Raw genomic sequence first — 15,512 nt, forward strand, 5'->3', positions numbered from 1 at the left:
TTTCTTTTGAGATAGAGCCTCACTCTGTCTCTGTCGCTCAGGCTGGAGTGCAGTGGCATGATCTCGGCTCACTGCAACCTCTGCCTCCCAGGTCCAAGCCATTCTCCTGCCTTAGCCTCCCGAGTAGCTGGGATTACAGGTAACCTCCACCACACCCTGCTATTTTTTGTATTTTTAGGAAAGATGGAGTTTCACCACATCCAGGTTGATCTCGAACTCCTGACCTTAAGCGATCCATCTGCCTTGGCCTCCCAAAGCGCTGGGATTACACGCGTGAGCCACTGTGCCCGGGCAAGTAGCCTTTCATGAAATGCATTTTATAGTAAGTTAATTTTTTTTGTGAGGCATCCCACTACATACATTTAACTCTTATTTATACTGGGTGTGGTGGTAGATGCCTGTAGGCCCAGATACTCAGAAGGCTGAGATGAGAGGATTGCTTGAGCCCGGGAGTTCTGGGCTATAATGTGCTAGGCTGATTGGGCATTCACACTAAGGTCCACATTAATATGGTGACCTTTCAGTAATGGGGGACCACCAGGTTGCTTAAGCAGGGGTTACCTAGCCCAGGTCAGAAACAAAGGAGGTAAAAACTCTCATGCCGATCAGTACTGGGATTGCACCTGTGAATAGCCACCACACTCCAGCCTTGGCAACATAACAAGATTCTGTCTCTTAGAAAAAAATAAAAATACTTATTTTCTTTAAACCATATTGTTAATTTCTATTCTCTAATATAGGAGCTAAACAAAATGACCAGTTTTAAATTTTATCTATTGTATTAGGGTTCTCCAGAGAAAAAGAATACACACACACACACACACACACACACACACGGAGACTGAGACATCTCGTCATCTAACTTCCAACCCTCTGCATGCTAAAAAACCAGGAAAACTGATGGTATAGTTCCAATACAAATCCCCAGGTCTGAGAACCAGGGGAGCCATTTGTTTATGCTCCAGTTGCAGTCCCTTGGCACAAAAACCAGGAGTGTCAATGTCCCAGGGCAAGAGAAGATGGACGTCTCAGCTCCAGAAGAGAGAGAGAATTCACCGTTCTCCATTTCTGTGTTCTGTCTTGGCCCTCAACAAATTGGATCATTTCCCACCCACATTGAGCAGGGTGATCTTCTTTACTCAGTCTATTGATTCATAGGCAAATTCTTCCGGAAACACCCTCACAGGCACACCCAGAGACAGTGTTTCACCAGCTATCTGGATATCCTTTAACCCAGTCAAATTGACATAAAATTAACCATTACATCTACTAACATATCTACTAGAGTAACATTCAGGTCTAAAGACACAAACTTAATTTAGGCTGACCATCATTCTACTGATAAACATATTCACTATTACATATATAGCTTTAAAATAAATATGATTGAAGCCAACCTTGTTATTAAAATGTATTTAAGACGTTCCGATTGATGAAACGAGGGAATTAAAATGCGTTCTCAAATACAATTAAATAGTACTGCAAAAATATTCTCAGTTAAATGAGTTTTGCTGTGAAATTGGTTTATCTTAAGATTCATAAAAGGGATTTCAGGTTTTTAAGTACTCAAGTCAACCCATGATCCAGCCTTCAGTGGGGTCATTCTATGCAGTGTTAGAATAAGCCTTTACTCCTTCAACAAATATTTCTTCAGAACTATATAGCTTACTGGTTAAGAACATGGTTTCTGGAGGCACACTGAGTTCATTTCCATTTTTGTGACATACTATCTGTGTGACCTTATGCAATTATTATTATTATTTTTTTATCTCAGAAAGCTGTTGTGAAGATTAAATGAGTTAATCCATGGGAAGTCTTCCACAGCGGCTCACACAATTTATTTTTTAAAAAGGTTAGGTACAGTTACATTGTCGTTATTGTTGATTCTCATTTCTTTTGTTACTGCTACTATTTCTTCTATGTGCCAGGCACACGTCTAGGTGTTGATGAGTCAGTGATCAATTAGAGAAGGTCTACTTTCATGGACCATATTTTTAAGTAGGGCAAGGTAGGCAGTAAACAGATTGAAATAAGGAATAAGAAAAATAGACAGAAGAGATAATGTCAGATAGTGATTAAGTTCTCAAATGAAATAAAATAGGTCACAGTAACAGTGATGGGGATGGATATTTTAGATTGGATGATTGAAGCAAGCCTCTATGAGGAAGTGTCATTTAAGCTGAGACTGAATGGCTTGGTGGGAAAGAAACAGTCTAGGCAGAGAGAATAACAAGTGCAAAGGCCCTGAGCTGTCTGTGACCTTGTTTGTCCAAGGAACAGAAAGAAGGTTGATATAGCCAGGCATAGTACTTTAAAGGGAGGATGGCATGAGTTTACATTACAGGGATGGGTAGAGGACAGATCATGTAGAGCCTTATAAATCATTTGGATTTTCTTCCAAGTGTTGTAGAAAGTTATTAGAGGGTTTTCAGAGAGGAATTTACATTTGAAATATCAACAGGTATCATTTTTTAAAAAATTCAAGTAGAGATGATATGTAGACAGTTGATTATAAAAAGTGTGTGTCTCAGGGGAGAGATTGTGCTAGGAGAGATATAAATTTGGGCATCATCAATATAGATGATATTAAAGCTTTCATGCGCATCCGTGTGAAGAGACCACCAAACAGGCTTTGTGTAAGCAACAAGGCTGTTTATTTCACCTGGGTGTAGGCGGGCTGTCTGAAAAGAGAGTCAGCGAAGGGAGATGGGGTGGGGCCGTTTTATAGGATTTGGGTAGGTAAAGGAAAATTATAGTCAAAGGGGGTTGTTCTCTGGCAGGCAGGGGTGGGGGTCACAAGGTGCTCAGTCGGGGAGCTTTTGAGCCAGGAGAAGGAATTTCACAAGGTAATGTCATCAGTTAAGGCAGGAACAGGCCATTTTCACTTCTTTTGTGGTGGAATGTCATCAGTTAGGGCAGGAACAGGCCGTCTGGATGTGTACATGCAGGTCACAGGGGATATGATGCTTAGCTTTGGCTCAGAGGCCTGACAAAAGCTATGTGAATTGCTGAAATCAACTAGACAGAGAATGCAGATAGAGGGCTCAGGACCAAACCCTCTACGCTAACATTTTATAGAAGTTGCCAGAAGAGTCCAGGCACCGTGGCTCACGCCTGTAATCCCAGCACATTGGGTGACCCAGGTGGGTGGATCACCTGAGGTCAGGAGTTCAAGACCAGCCTGGCCAACATGGTGAAACCCCATCTCTACTAAAAATACAAAAATTAGCTGGATGTGGTGGGCTGTGCCTGTAATTCCAGCTACTTGGGAGGCTGAGGCAGGAGAATCGCTTGAACCCAGGAGGTGGAGGTCGCAGTGAGCTGAGATCATGCCACTGCACTTCAGCCTGGGTGACAGAGTAAGACTCCATCTCAAAAAAACAACAAAACAAAGCAAAAAACAAAAAAACAAAAACAAAAAGTTACCAGAGGAGAGGAAGTGAGAAAGAAAACTTTTCATTTCTGTGTCACAGAAATTAAGAGAAGTAGCTAAATGTGTCATATGCTGCTGAGACCTAAAAAGAAAAATAAAGGAGTGAATATTGGATTTTGCCACATGAAGGTCACTGTTATTGTAAACAATACACTTCTATATGGAAAGAACTAGGTGTCATGCCATGGATTATTACAATGTCTGCGTTCTAACCCTAAATGGATAACTGCCTTTTATCTAGCTCCCACAACTCTAAAATTTGAATGGTAATATTGCTCTGCCTTTTTGAAAAGGTTGTTATGAAGAATATGGGATATAATGGAAGGAAATGTTTATAATAAGTGATAAAGTCTTATACACATGCAAATTGATGGTGGTAGAATTATTGTACTATTGGATTATAAACTTCCTCAGGGTAGAGATTAAGGCTTTAATGATCATTCTATTGACCACGATGCTTAGCATGATACCACCCCAGTATCTTGTATTTAGTGACTGCTCAAAAAACAAAATAAAAATTTCCCATATGAAGCCAGGTGTGGTGGCATACATCTGTAGTCCCAGCTACTTGAAAGGCTAAGGCGGGAGGATGGCTTGAGCCTGGGAGTTCGAGGCTGCAGTGAGCTAGGATCGTGCCACTGCACTCCAGCCTGAGTAACAGAGCAAGATCCTGTCTCTAAAAAATAATGCAGATAATTTAAAATAAATGGTAAGTTTTTAAAATTTCCACATTAAATACAGGGATGATATGGAGTGATGTCCGCTTTTTTTCTTACCTGCAGTCCCATGTAGGATTTGGTGACATGGTGGCAATTGTGAAAAATTTCAGTGCTGACTCGCCAGCCATCTATCCCTTTTACAAAGTAATCTCTTGGAAGATAAGTGAAGGATTTAGAGATTGGACTGCTTTCCATTTGTTATTTTGAAGATAAACCATTCTCAGAATTTTTCAGATTTCCTCACTTGGGTACAGAGACAATTTCTGAAACCACTTTTTGTTCTATAACAACAAATTTATGAAATTCAGTATCACTACATGGACATGTTTTAGCTGGTGAAAAATTGTGTTATGATAAATGGGAACATACACATTTTCCCTTTTTTGTTATTTTTGGCTTTTTCTCTGTGTTGTACAGATGTTGAGTTTTCTGCAATATACAAACAGTTTAGTAATTTGCATTGCAAATAGATTACAAGTAAGTGACCTTTGCAAAGTGTTTCTGCCTAGCAAGTCCCTGGAATGAATCTATTTTATTTAGGGAAGAGAGGCTAGAAAACAGAAATGTCACTTTCATTCTTTGCTGAAAAATGAAGAGTCTTCTTTCTGCTATGCTTAAATACAATGCTAAACATTTTCTTAAAAACCAATATATATATGATGACAGTCTCAAAGGTAAAAATCAGAATGTTTTTATATGTGAAGCATATAAAAACTTCTTTTTCATTGCTAAAAAGAAAGTAGAGTCTGTCAGAAATGTGTTTGTTCTTTCGGGTCTATTGACATAAAAATGGGCTTGAGGATTGAAAGATTTAATGTCACTTGTCAGCATGAAAGGGGCTGTTGTGTTGTTAATGTGAATGCTAATACTTATGTAGCATAAAAAAAAAACATAGGAAGTGGGCATCTCACTTTTAAAATCATGGTGTATTCCATAAGTGTCAGCTGCAAAGTAATTTTCCAGAAATGGTCTGATTTCCCCATTGACTTTCATTATAGAACTAGAGCTGTGTTCCCATGGAAAATAAATTTGGCCCCAGGTTATAATAAAACACAGTGAAGAATTCAGAAAATCTTATAAAGTCAAGTTTTTGAAGGCACAATTATCAGTACTTGATAAAATAATAGCACCACAAAATATTAATACACTATAGTAGGTCTTAAAATAGTATGCCCCAGACTGCACCATTATTTTTCTATACAATTCCAAGTCAATTACTTTTCCATCTAAAGAAATTTTACTTCTGTGATCATTATTAATTTTTAATGGATTTAACTCTAATTTTAAACTGTTGATTTTGTTTCCTTTCTTCTTTATGGTTAGTCCACTTACCTTTTTCTAAAACGTTCTTATCCATAACAATCAAAAGTTACTAGCCATAGAAGAAAGACCAGGAGGAAATGCTTCAAGATGTTCACAATACTTGTTTCTGAGTGGGAAATTTTAGTTGATTTAAGTTTTTAATTTCTAAGTTGTAAAAAAGGGTCATTTATATCTTCTATAATCAGAAAAAATGTATTATAATTTCTTTCTGTAAGTATAAATTTATATATAGTGAGATATCTTTAGTAGGACACATTTATATATTTCGTTCATTTTATGATTTGGTAATGATGGTTGTTAAGATCACTTATTCCTTCAAAATTTTTTTAAAACTGGTAAAATTAGTTTCTGGGGATAATAGCTTCTACTTAATTTTCTAAAACATGCTACTCAAAGTGTGGGCCTGGACCAGGAGCATCAGCATCACCTGGAAATTAGTTAGAAATGATAATTCTTAGGCCTCTGATCTGGGGCCCCAGCAAACAGCTACTTGTGTTTTAACAAGCCCTTTGAGCGATTAAGGTTCTAAAGGTACAGAAAATTCTCTCTAGAGCTACAGCAAATTTTCTTTACCTCTCTCTCCTTCTCCCTCTCCCTCTGTATCTCTCTCTCCCTCTCCCCTTCATCCTCTCTTCTCCCTCCCCCGTTCCCTCCTTCTCCCTCTTTCTCCTTTCTTGCCAGGCCACTTTCTCTCCTCTATAGAGGAAAAGCAGTTTCTCTTCTCACCCATTGCTGGGTTTGTGGCTGAGACCTCTAAAACAAAAGACAGATTAACAAGAGGAAAACTTATGGATTTATTTAATATAAATTTTATGTGACACAGGAGCCCTCAGAAATGAAGACCAAAAGAAATAGGGAAACTTGTATATTTTTATGATTAGGTTTGATGAAGAGTGGACAGTGGGGAAATATAATTGGGCAAAGGGGGTATGATCTAATGGTAATGAGCTGGGGGGACTTAGCAAGGCATATTTGTTCAGATTCTTCTCTGTGTCCATATGTCTCCAGAGATAAGGACATTCTTTTCCTTCAGGTATAGGAAGAGCAGCTCTGAAATGAGGGTCTTATAACCTACTTCAGAGGCAGTTAAGAGAATTATTTTCTTGTCTGCTTCAGGAGAAAAGGTTTAGAAGAAGATCAGAGAGATCTTCCTGCTTTTGCTGATTTCTCAAATGCCAAGGTGCCATATTTTGGGGGAAGTGTGTCTTGAACCCCATCACCTTCTTCCTTCTCTCCCTTCCTTATGTGGGTTATGCATATATGTATACACACACACACACACACATATATAACACTCATATACAGAATTCACTATCACCTCTTTTTTTTTTTTTTTTTTTTTTTTTTGAGACGGAGTCTCGCTCTGTCGCCCAGGCTGGAGTGCAGTGGCGCGACACTGCAAGCTCACTGCAAGCTCCACCTCCCGGGTTCACGCCATTCTCCCGCCTCAGCCTCCGAGTAGCTGGGACTACAGGCACCCGCCACCACGCCCGGCTAGTTTTTTGTATTTTTAGTAGAGACGGGGTTTCACCATGTTAGCCAGGATGGTCTCGATCTCCTGACCTCGTGATCCACCCGCCTCGGCCTCCCAAAGTGCTGGGATTACAGGCTTGAGCCACCGCGCCCAGCCTCTTTTTTTTTTTTTTGAGATGGAGTCTCACACTGTTGCCCGGGCTGGAGTGCTAGGATGCGATCTTGGCTCAGCACAACCTCCACCTCCCAAGTTCAAGCGATTCTCCTGCCTCAGCCTCCCAAGTAGCTGGGACTACAGTTGCGTGTCACCATGCCCGGCTAATTTTTTTGTATTTTTAGTAGAGACGGGGTTTCACTGTGTTGACCAGGCTGGTCTCAAACTCCTGACCTTGTGATCTGCTCACCTCGGCCTCCCAAAGTGTTGGGATTACAGGCGTGAGCCACCACACCTGGCCTCACTATAACCTCTATCTCTATTTATATAGAGATATATATTAAAAAGAGAAGAAAATTATATATATATATACATATATATAAAATTTTTTCTTTAAGTTTTTTGTCACTGTTTGTTTTCTACTTTACTCATAAAAATATATGAGGCCATTTTCTGGTATTTATGCCTATATGCTTTCATTTAGCAAACATTTTCTAACAAATATGTTCCATGTGGTTACATATTGAATAGTTCTGCCTAATTTGAAGATCTTCAAGTCTCACTAACCAGTATAATGACTCTAGCAAGTTATTTTGGGCTAAAATGTGTCTTCCCCAAAATTCATATCTTAAAGTCCTAACCACCCTGTACCTCAGAATGTGACTATATTTGATCATAGGGACTTTAAGGAAGTAATTAAGTTAAAATGAGCTGATGAGTGTGGGCCCTAATCCAATATGTCTAATGTAAGAAGAAGCGATTAGGATACAGACAGAGGAATGACTATGGAGAGACCTCAGAAGAAACTAAACCCACTAGACCCTGATCTCAGACTTCTAGCCTCCAGATTTGTGAGAAAATCAGTTTCTGTTGTTTAAGCCACCTAATCTGTGGTATTTTACTATGGCAGCCCTAACAAACTAATGCACAAGTATTTGTGCGTTACTAATATATTTATAGAAGTGATGATTTAATTCAATCTTAACATCTAGTGATTGCATTTTAAAGGTACTGTTGGGTCATGTTCCTTAACAAAAAGCTACAGCTTTACGAAGAGTGCCAGAGAACAGTATGAAAAACTCTCCACCATGCACAACAACATGATGAAGCTCTATGAGAATCTCGGAGAATACTTCATTTTTGACTCAAAGACAGTGAGCATAGAAGAGTTCTTTGGTGATCTCAACAACTTCCGAACTTTGTTTTTGGTGAGTAATACATCTTAAAGCATTGCAAGGCCTGTTGCTTATATTTCTTTTTTTTTTTTTTTTTTTTTTTTTTTTTTTTTTGAGACGGAGTCTTGCTCTGTCACCCAGGCTGGAGTGCAGTGGCCGGATCTCAGCTCACTGCAAGCTCCGCCTCCCGGGTTTACGCCATTCTCCTGCCTCAGCCTCCCGAGTAGCTGGGACTATAGGCGCCCGCCACCTCGCCCGGCTATTTTTTTGTATTTTTTAGTAGAGACGGGGTTTCACCGTGTTAGCCGGGATCGTCTCTCAATCTCCTGACCTCGTGATCCGCCCGTCTCGGCCTCCCAAAGTGCTGGGATTACAGGCTTGAGCCACCGCGCCCGGCCTGTTGCTTATATTTCTGAATGTCTTCCTTCTATTGTTGTTTTATGTTCCTATTGACTATATTGATTTCATGTGACAGTTTTTTAACAAGAATTGACAGATATTTTATACCTGTGACATGGATAAAAATTAAGTTATAAGTCATGGCTGGCTTAACATAATGCGGACCTCGATGAATCATCTTCAATGTTAGGTATACATGGGAAATGTTTTACTGAAATTTTATAGGAAATGAATGAATTGGTACTTAAATAACCCCAATTTTTATATAGCATAATATTATAATTTTGCGTACCTTAAAAATTAATATCTAGAACTTTTCACATTATAAATTCGAATGCTGTGATTTATAAACAAGTTTCTTTCACAGCCTAAATGAGAAACTGATTTTGAATTGGACTTTGTAAATAACTTTGAATACCTAAAGTTTCTTTCATAATGTGGGCTCTTGTTTTAAACTGGAACTCTTGAGGATCACAGTAAATATTAGCATTAATTGGGGGTGGCAGTTAGGGTACAAGTTATGATGCTAAAAGGAATCAAAGACTGCTATATAAATGCTGTGGAAATACACCTCCTCTGCATCCAACAAAGGAGCAGCAGGAAGAACACAGACTCTGATTGTAATAGTAACAGAAAGATATGCACAATAGTTGATCTCAAACAGATAAAGGTGTATATATGTGTGTGTGTGTATATATATATATTTTTTTTTTTTATTTTTTTTTTGATATGGAGTCTTGCTCTGTTGCCCAGGCTGAAGTGCAGTGGCACTATCTCGGCTCATTGCAACCTCTGCCTCCCAGGTTCAAGCGATTCTCCTGCCTCAGCCTCCCAAGTAGCTGGGATTACAGGCACATGCCACCACGCCCAGCTAATTGTTGTATTTTTAGTAGAGATAGGGTTTCACCATATTGGCCAGGCTGGTCTCGAACTCCTGACCTCAAGTGATCCACCTACCTCAACCTCCCGAAGTGTTGGGATTACAGGTGTGAGGACCTCTAGCAATAATCCCCAGCAGGAAGATCAGTTAACAAACAAATTCATTCCAGTGTGAGGTATGTTTTTATTCCCAAAGCAGTACTTTCTTTGTCAATGCTGTTGCCCTGTGAAATCATTTGATTTTGGTGTGACTTCATCTGTGAGATATGAATATGCTTGTGGAAATCAAATTGCTTTCATCTCCTAACCCAGGGCCTATAACCCAGAGCACACCCCAACAGTTAAACAAGCAGCTTTGGTCATAGAAGTTAATCCACAAACTTCCAGAAGTATGATCATATATCTTCTTTTTTGCTGAAAATATTAGTTGATTTTGGTCTTTGACCCTTCATAGAGACACATACTTTGTAGCTAACCCATAACTAGTAGAATGTGTTCTATTGGCAATGAGAAGAGGGCTAAGAGAAAGTGATCAAATAATTTTCAAAACTTAAAAGCTGATTATATGCTATGAACACATAAGCGCACAGGTTATATCTACTTGGATTATTTTCGAAAAGGAAAAAAATTACATTAAAAAGGAATGAGGAAACAGAAAATATACTTTAGTTGACACACTGAAATGATAAATCCAGTAATTTTTTTTGTAACAATGTCTGTGGGTGAATGGATATATAAGAATATATATATGGCCAGGCGCAGTGGCTCACACCTGTAATCCCAGCACTTTGGGAGGCCGAGGTGGGTGGATCACCTGAGGTCAGGAGTTTGAGACCAGCCTGGCCAACATGGCAAAACCCTGTCTCTACTAATAATACAAAAATTAGCCGGGCGTGGTGGCGGGCGCCTGTAATCCCAGCTACTTCAGAGGCTGAGGCAGGAGAATCTCTTGAACTTGGGAGGCGAAGGTTGTAGTGAGCCGCTGGAGACAGAGTGAGACTGTCCTAAAATAAATAAATAAATAGAAGAATATATATGTAAAATATATAAGAATAAATATAATTAATATTGTTGATCTCCATTTAGATCCTAAAACACTGTCATATTATATGTTCCCTTAACCTCCCCAATACACAGACACAGAGTAGTAGATGGTGTACTTCTCCACCATGTTGCGGCATTCTTTTAATGATAATTCCAGTGTTACAGCCTGTGTGTACTCATATTAGCCAGATGCCTAGAAGGCTAAGAACTCTACCTGTATCACTTCTCAATCATAACTTGTTTTTTAAAAATGTCAGAATATTATTAAGGAGACCTGATTTTGTGTCCTGGTACTGCCACTAAAAAGCTGTGTGACTTTGAGTAAGTCATTTATCCTTTCTCGCTATCCATTTCTGTCTGTCTTTTGTAAAATGAAAGAGTTAAAGGATTGATCTCTAAGAATTCTATTCCCTGTTAGTAGTCTGAGTCACGTTCGGAATTTCAGAGATAGCAGAGTCATATATATTACATACATATGTAGGATATGTTTTATGTCTTTCTGCTGACTTCACTGTAGCTTGAGTACAGAGTAAGAATTTTCATATATTGTTACTGAATGTAAATAATTTGATATTCTTGTGTCGTTTCATGTCCATTTAAGTTAATTTCTTGAGAAGCTGTTAAGATTGACCTTTAAAACAAGTAATGAGATCCTAAATATGTCAACCAATCTGAAACACTTACATAATGCACTCCTGGCCAGCCATTGCTATGTTTGCCTTATATAACAGTACTGCTACCACTTCTATCTACAAATCTTTATCAACTTGCTGCCATGAGAATTAGGTGTACAATATATTAACTGTTTTGAACGTGGGTGGGTCATATAACCTCTCTGGGCATTTGTTTCTTTATCTATAAAAGATGGAAAATAGCCGGGTGCGGTGGCTCACGCCTGTAATCCCAGCACTTTGGGAGGCCTAGGTGGGTGGATCACATGAGGTCAGGAGTTCAAGACCAGTCTGCCCAACATGGAGAAACCCCATCTCTACTAAAAATACAAAAATTAGCCAGGGTGGTGGCGCATGCCTGTAATCCCAGCCACTCGGGAGGCTGAGGCAGGAGAATCACTTGAACCCGGGAGGCGGAGGTTGCGGTGAGGTGAGATCGCGCCATTGCACTCCAGCCTAGGCAAAAAGAGCGAAACTCTGCCTCAAAAAAAAAAAAAAAAAAAAGAAAAAGAAAAAAAGAAAGACGGAAAATAATTTAAGCCAAGTCTTCCTCACTACTATGTGAAAAGACCTTGAAACCTATGGTATACAAAGGTAGAATATTATTAGCCATTCTCTGACCATCCTTTCCATTAATTATTGAAAACCAACTTGATTTTGGTAATGCTCTGGTTCACAGATAAAGGAAGAGAATGGTTTCTCTCTATCCATGAGTGGAGACAGACAAACAAATGCAATATAATTTGATAAGTGCTGCCATAGAAGTATGTTAAGGTGTGCCAATAACATAAAGGAGGAACTGCCTAACTCTGCCTGTGTTGGCCAGAGAGGCCTTGATAGAAAAAGTGACATTAGAGCAGAGTCTTGAAAAATCCATCGGCGTTTGACAAGCAGACTTTGACAAGCAGGTTTAAGGTTTTTATACCTGACCTTTAAGTCGAAAATTCCTAAATCAACATCACCAACTTCAGTCAATCATTTGTGCTCACCATGTTCCTGTTTCATAGTGAACTTAAAGTGATTTCACTCTCCCAGGGGAGGGAAGAACCCCAAAAGACTGGCAAAAATTGTAATCGCTAGAAGTTCCCATTTTCTTAGTGCTTTGTGTGTTTGGCCTCAGGGTTCTTAGCACTAAAAGCATATTGGACTATAGATGGAAGCAATAAAATACCAGTAGTGCTGAGAAGAAAATAAGAGTTCTGATTCATGTGCTACCAAAAATTACTTCCAAATGAGCTCAGAGTTTCATCTTGGGAGATCTATTTGGCATGTGTAGCATAAACAAAATGCACATACCAAAAAATCTTCCTCAGATAGAGATATCCTCTAAAAGATGGGGCAAATAGAAATAAAAGAAGTTGACATTATGGATTAAGACTTTTTTCAAAGTAATCAATTCAAATGAATGAAAGCAGAATTGGATAATGTCTATGGAATACTTCTCTATTACTTAATATTCATATTCTGTATTACTCAACTAATGAGGATATTAAAGGTATTCCAGATGAATGTACAATATATTGGTATCAAAATGTATATAATTAGAAACATTTCTAAATTCAGAATTAAGACCCTTTCTAGTTAGTTTCTCAGAGATTTCATGAGTTTAAAGAACAGCATACTGGCCAGGTATGGTGGCTCAAGCCTGTAATCCCAGCACTTTGGGAGGCCGAGACGGGCGGATCATGAGGTCAGGAGATCAAGACCATCCTGGCTAACACGGTGAAACCACATCTCTACTAAAAATACAAAAAAAAAAAAAAATTAGCCAGGCATGGTGGTGGGCACCTGTAGTCCCAGCTACTCGGGAGGCTGAGGCAGGAGAATGGCGTGAACCTGGGAAGTGGAGCTTGCAGTGAGCCAAGATCGCGCCACTGCACTCCAGCCTGGGGGACAGAACGAGACTCCGTCTCAAAAAAAAAAAAAAAAAAAAAAAAAAACCCAAAAACAAAACAGCATGCAATATAGACAAAATTAATAACTCCTAAATTTAAGTTGAATATTTTGTGGAAGAAAATCCAATTCCATGATACACAATGGAGACTCAGGAGGGTTTTGGGGTAGGAGGGGTGTGGATAATGAGAAAAATTATTTAATGGGTATGATGTATATTATTCGGGTTATGGATACCCTAAAAGCTCTGACTTCACCACTGTGCAATCCATGCATGTAACAAAATTGCACTGGTACCTCATAATGTATACAAACAAACAAATCAAATTCCATATTTATGAAATGTCTAAACATCTTTTTGGCTTATTCTCCTTTATATGCTTCAGTCATTCTGCTAGTTCAAATAGTTGACTGCACAAATAGTCTTTTTTTTCTTTTGAGATATTTTGAATAGTATATTCAAAATCAGTGAACCGTATATGTTTCACCACCATGCAGTATCTTGCTTAGGCATAAAAATTAATTTCAGCTGTTGGGAAAGTGTTCGAGGCAAGTATTATACTTCAATAACTTTCATAGCTCCAAATAAATTATAGAAAATACTTCTTTTCTGTTTTAAATCTGTCAGTTTCCTGCTGCTTCTGTGTGTTTTTGTTTTGTTTTTTTAAAGAACAATATGTTACCCAGGCACTCAATAAATATTTGTTGTGTGTGTGTCCTCATTCTGTACCTCATATACTAGAAATATAGGAATAAGGCTTTGCAGAATTATTAGATTCATTGACATAACTTGAAAATGTTACCGTTGCTATTAATCATGCTAGCCAATTTCCCCTCAACGAAATCAGTATATGCTACTGTTCATTTGATAAACTTTGGAACAGCTCCTAAATGAACATTAAAATAGCTAAGTGTTAAGATGCTAAATGATATCAAGTAATCATAGCGTTTTATGCCATTGTTCAGGCTTGCTGCTTCTACTTCCCAGACTGACTGATTGATTGAGACAGGTTTGCTCTGTTTTCCAGGCTGGAGTGTAGTGGCATGATCATAGCTCACTGTATCCTCAAACTCTTGGGCACAAGTGATCCTCCCACCTCAGCCTCCTGAGTAACTAGGACTACAGGCATGCATCACCATGCCTGGCTAAATTTTTAATTTTTAATAGAGATGAGGTCTCGCTATGTTGCCCAGGATAGTCTTGTATTCCTGGCCTCAAGCATTCCTCCTGCCTCAGCCTCCCAAAATGCTGGAATTACATGCATGAGCCACTTTGCCTGACCCTAGATAACTTTTGAATCCACCTGTTTCTCTCCAAGCCCACTGATACTATTTGAGTTCCTGGCTGCAGCCATCTCTCGTCTGGACTGTAATAATGACCTCCTGACTGGTATCTGTGTCTTCTTCTCATACCCATTTCCATTTCCTAATCGATTCACCCCATTTTAGTGAGAATAAAATTAAAAACAAAATAAACCAAACAAGATAACCTTAGTTTCCTGACTTAAGATTCTTTCATAACTTCCCTGTGGCCTCAGGATAAAGCTGAGCTTTTTTTTTTTTTTTTTTTTTGGAGACGGAGTCTTGCTCTGTCGCCCAGGCTGGAGTGCAGTGGCTTGATCTTGGCTCACTGTAACCTCCACCCCCTGGGTTCAAGTGATTCTCCTGCCTCAGCCTCCCGAGTAACTGGGATTAGAGGCACCCTCCTCCATGCCTGGCTAATTTTCGTATTTTTAGTAGAAATGGGGTTCCGCCATGTTAGTCAGGCTGGTCTGAAACTCCTGACCTCAGGTGATCCACCTGCCTCGGCCTCCCAAAGTGCTAGGATTACAGGCATGGGCTACTGCACCCGGCCAAATCTGAGCTTTTTAAACTAAAATAGTTTACAAAATCAAAAGAGCTATGGTTACTTTAAAGGCCAGACCATCTATGGTTGGCTCTGAATGGGCTGCAATCACTTAGATTGAACTCTTCTCCCAAATTGGTAAATGTTATGTCTGGAAAGTAGAAGCAGTAGAACGAGATAATAGCAAGTTCCTACAAGGAACTGTGTCTCTTAGAACAAAGAGAAACTTTAGAAGCACTATATGAAAACTCAAAGAAGGCTGAAAGGCCAAAGTATGATTGTCATTATGCCTTTATTGCTCCCATAGCTGGTGTGACATGGAGAGTTATAACCACCGAGTTCATTCTTATGTTAATTCTCAGGGATGTTCTTCCTTCTATCTTAAGCAATTGTTCTTTAAAAACCTAAACTTGTCTGAGAGCTCCCTGTGTAGCCATGTTGGCTTATGGAGATAATTAATTTTGAAAATCTCTCATCTCTCTTAAGCTATCTTCCCTTTTACA

At 39.1% G+C, this 15,512-nt stretch overlaps 1 protein-coding gene across 6 annotated transcripts in view; it reads left to right on the forward strand.

Annotated features, from left to right (window-relative positions):
- The window catches only part of DIAPH2 (diaphanous related formin 2), a 912,659-nt gene that overhangs the window by 659,800 nt on the left and 237,347 nt on the right, over nt 1–15,512 (forward strand). For all 6 annotated transcript variants that reach the window (XM_050775145.1, XM_050775147.1, XM_050775146.1 and 3 more), the window contains one exon: nt 8,145–8,310. In XM_050775145.1, the coding sequence (XP_050631102.1) occupies nt 8,145–8,310 (166 nt within the window). The remainder of the gene's footprint in view (nt 1–8,144; nt 8,311–15,512) is intronic.

This window comes from Macaca thibetana, chromosome X (genome assembly GCF_024542745.1).
Source record: "Macaca thibetana thibetana isolate TM-01 chromosome X, ASM2454274v1, whole genome shotgun sequence".
Classification (NCBI taxonomy): domain Eukaryota; kingdom Metazoa; phylum Chordata; class Mammalia; order Primates; family Cercopithecidae; genus Macaca; species Macaca thibetana.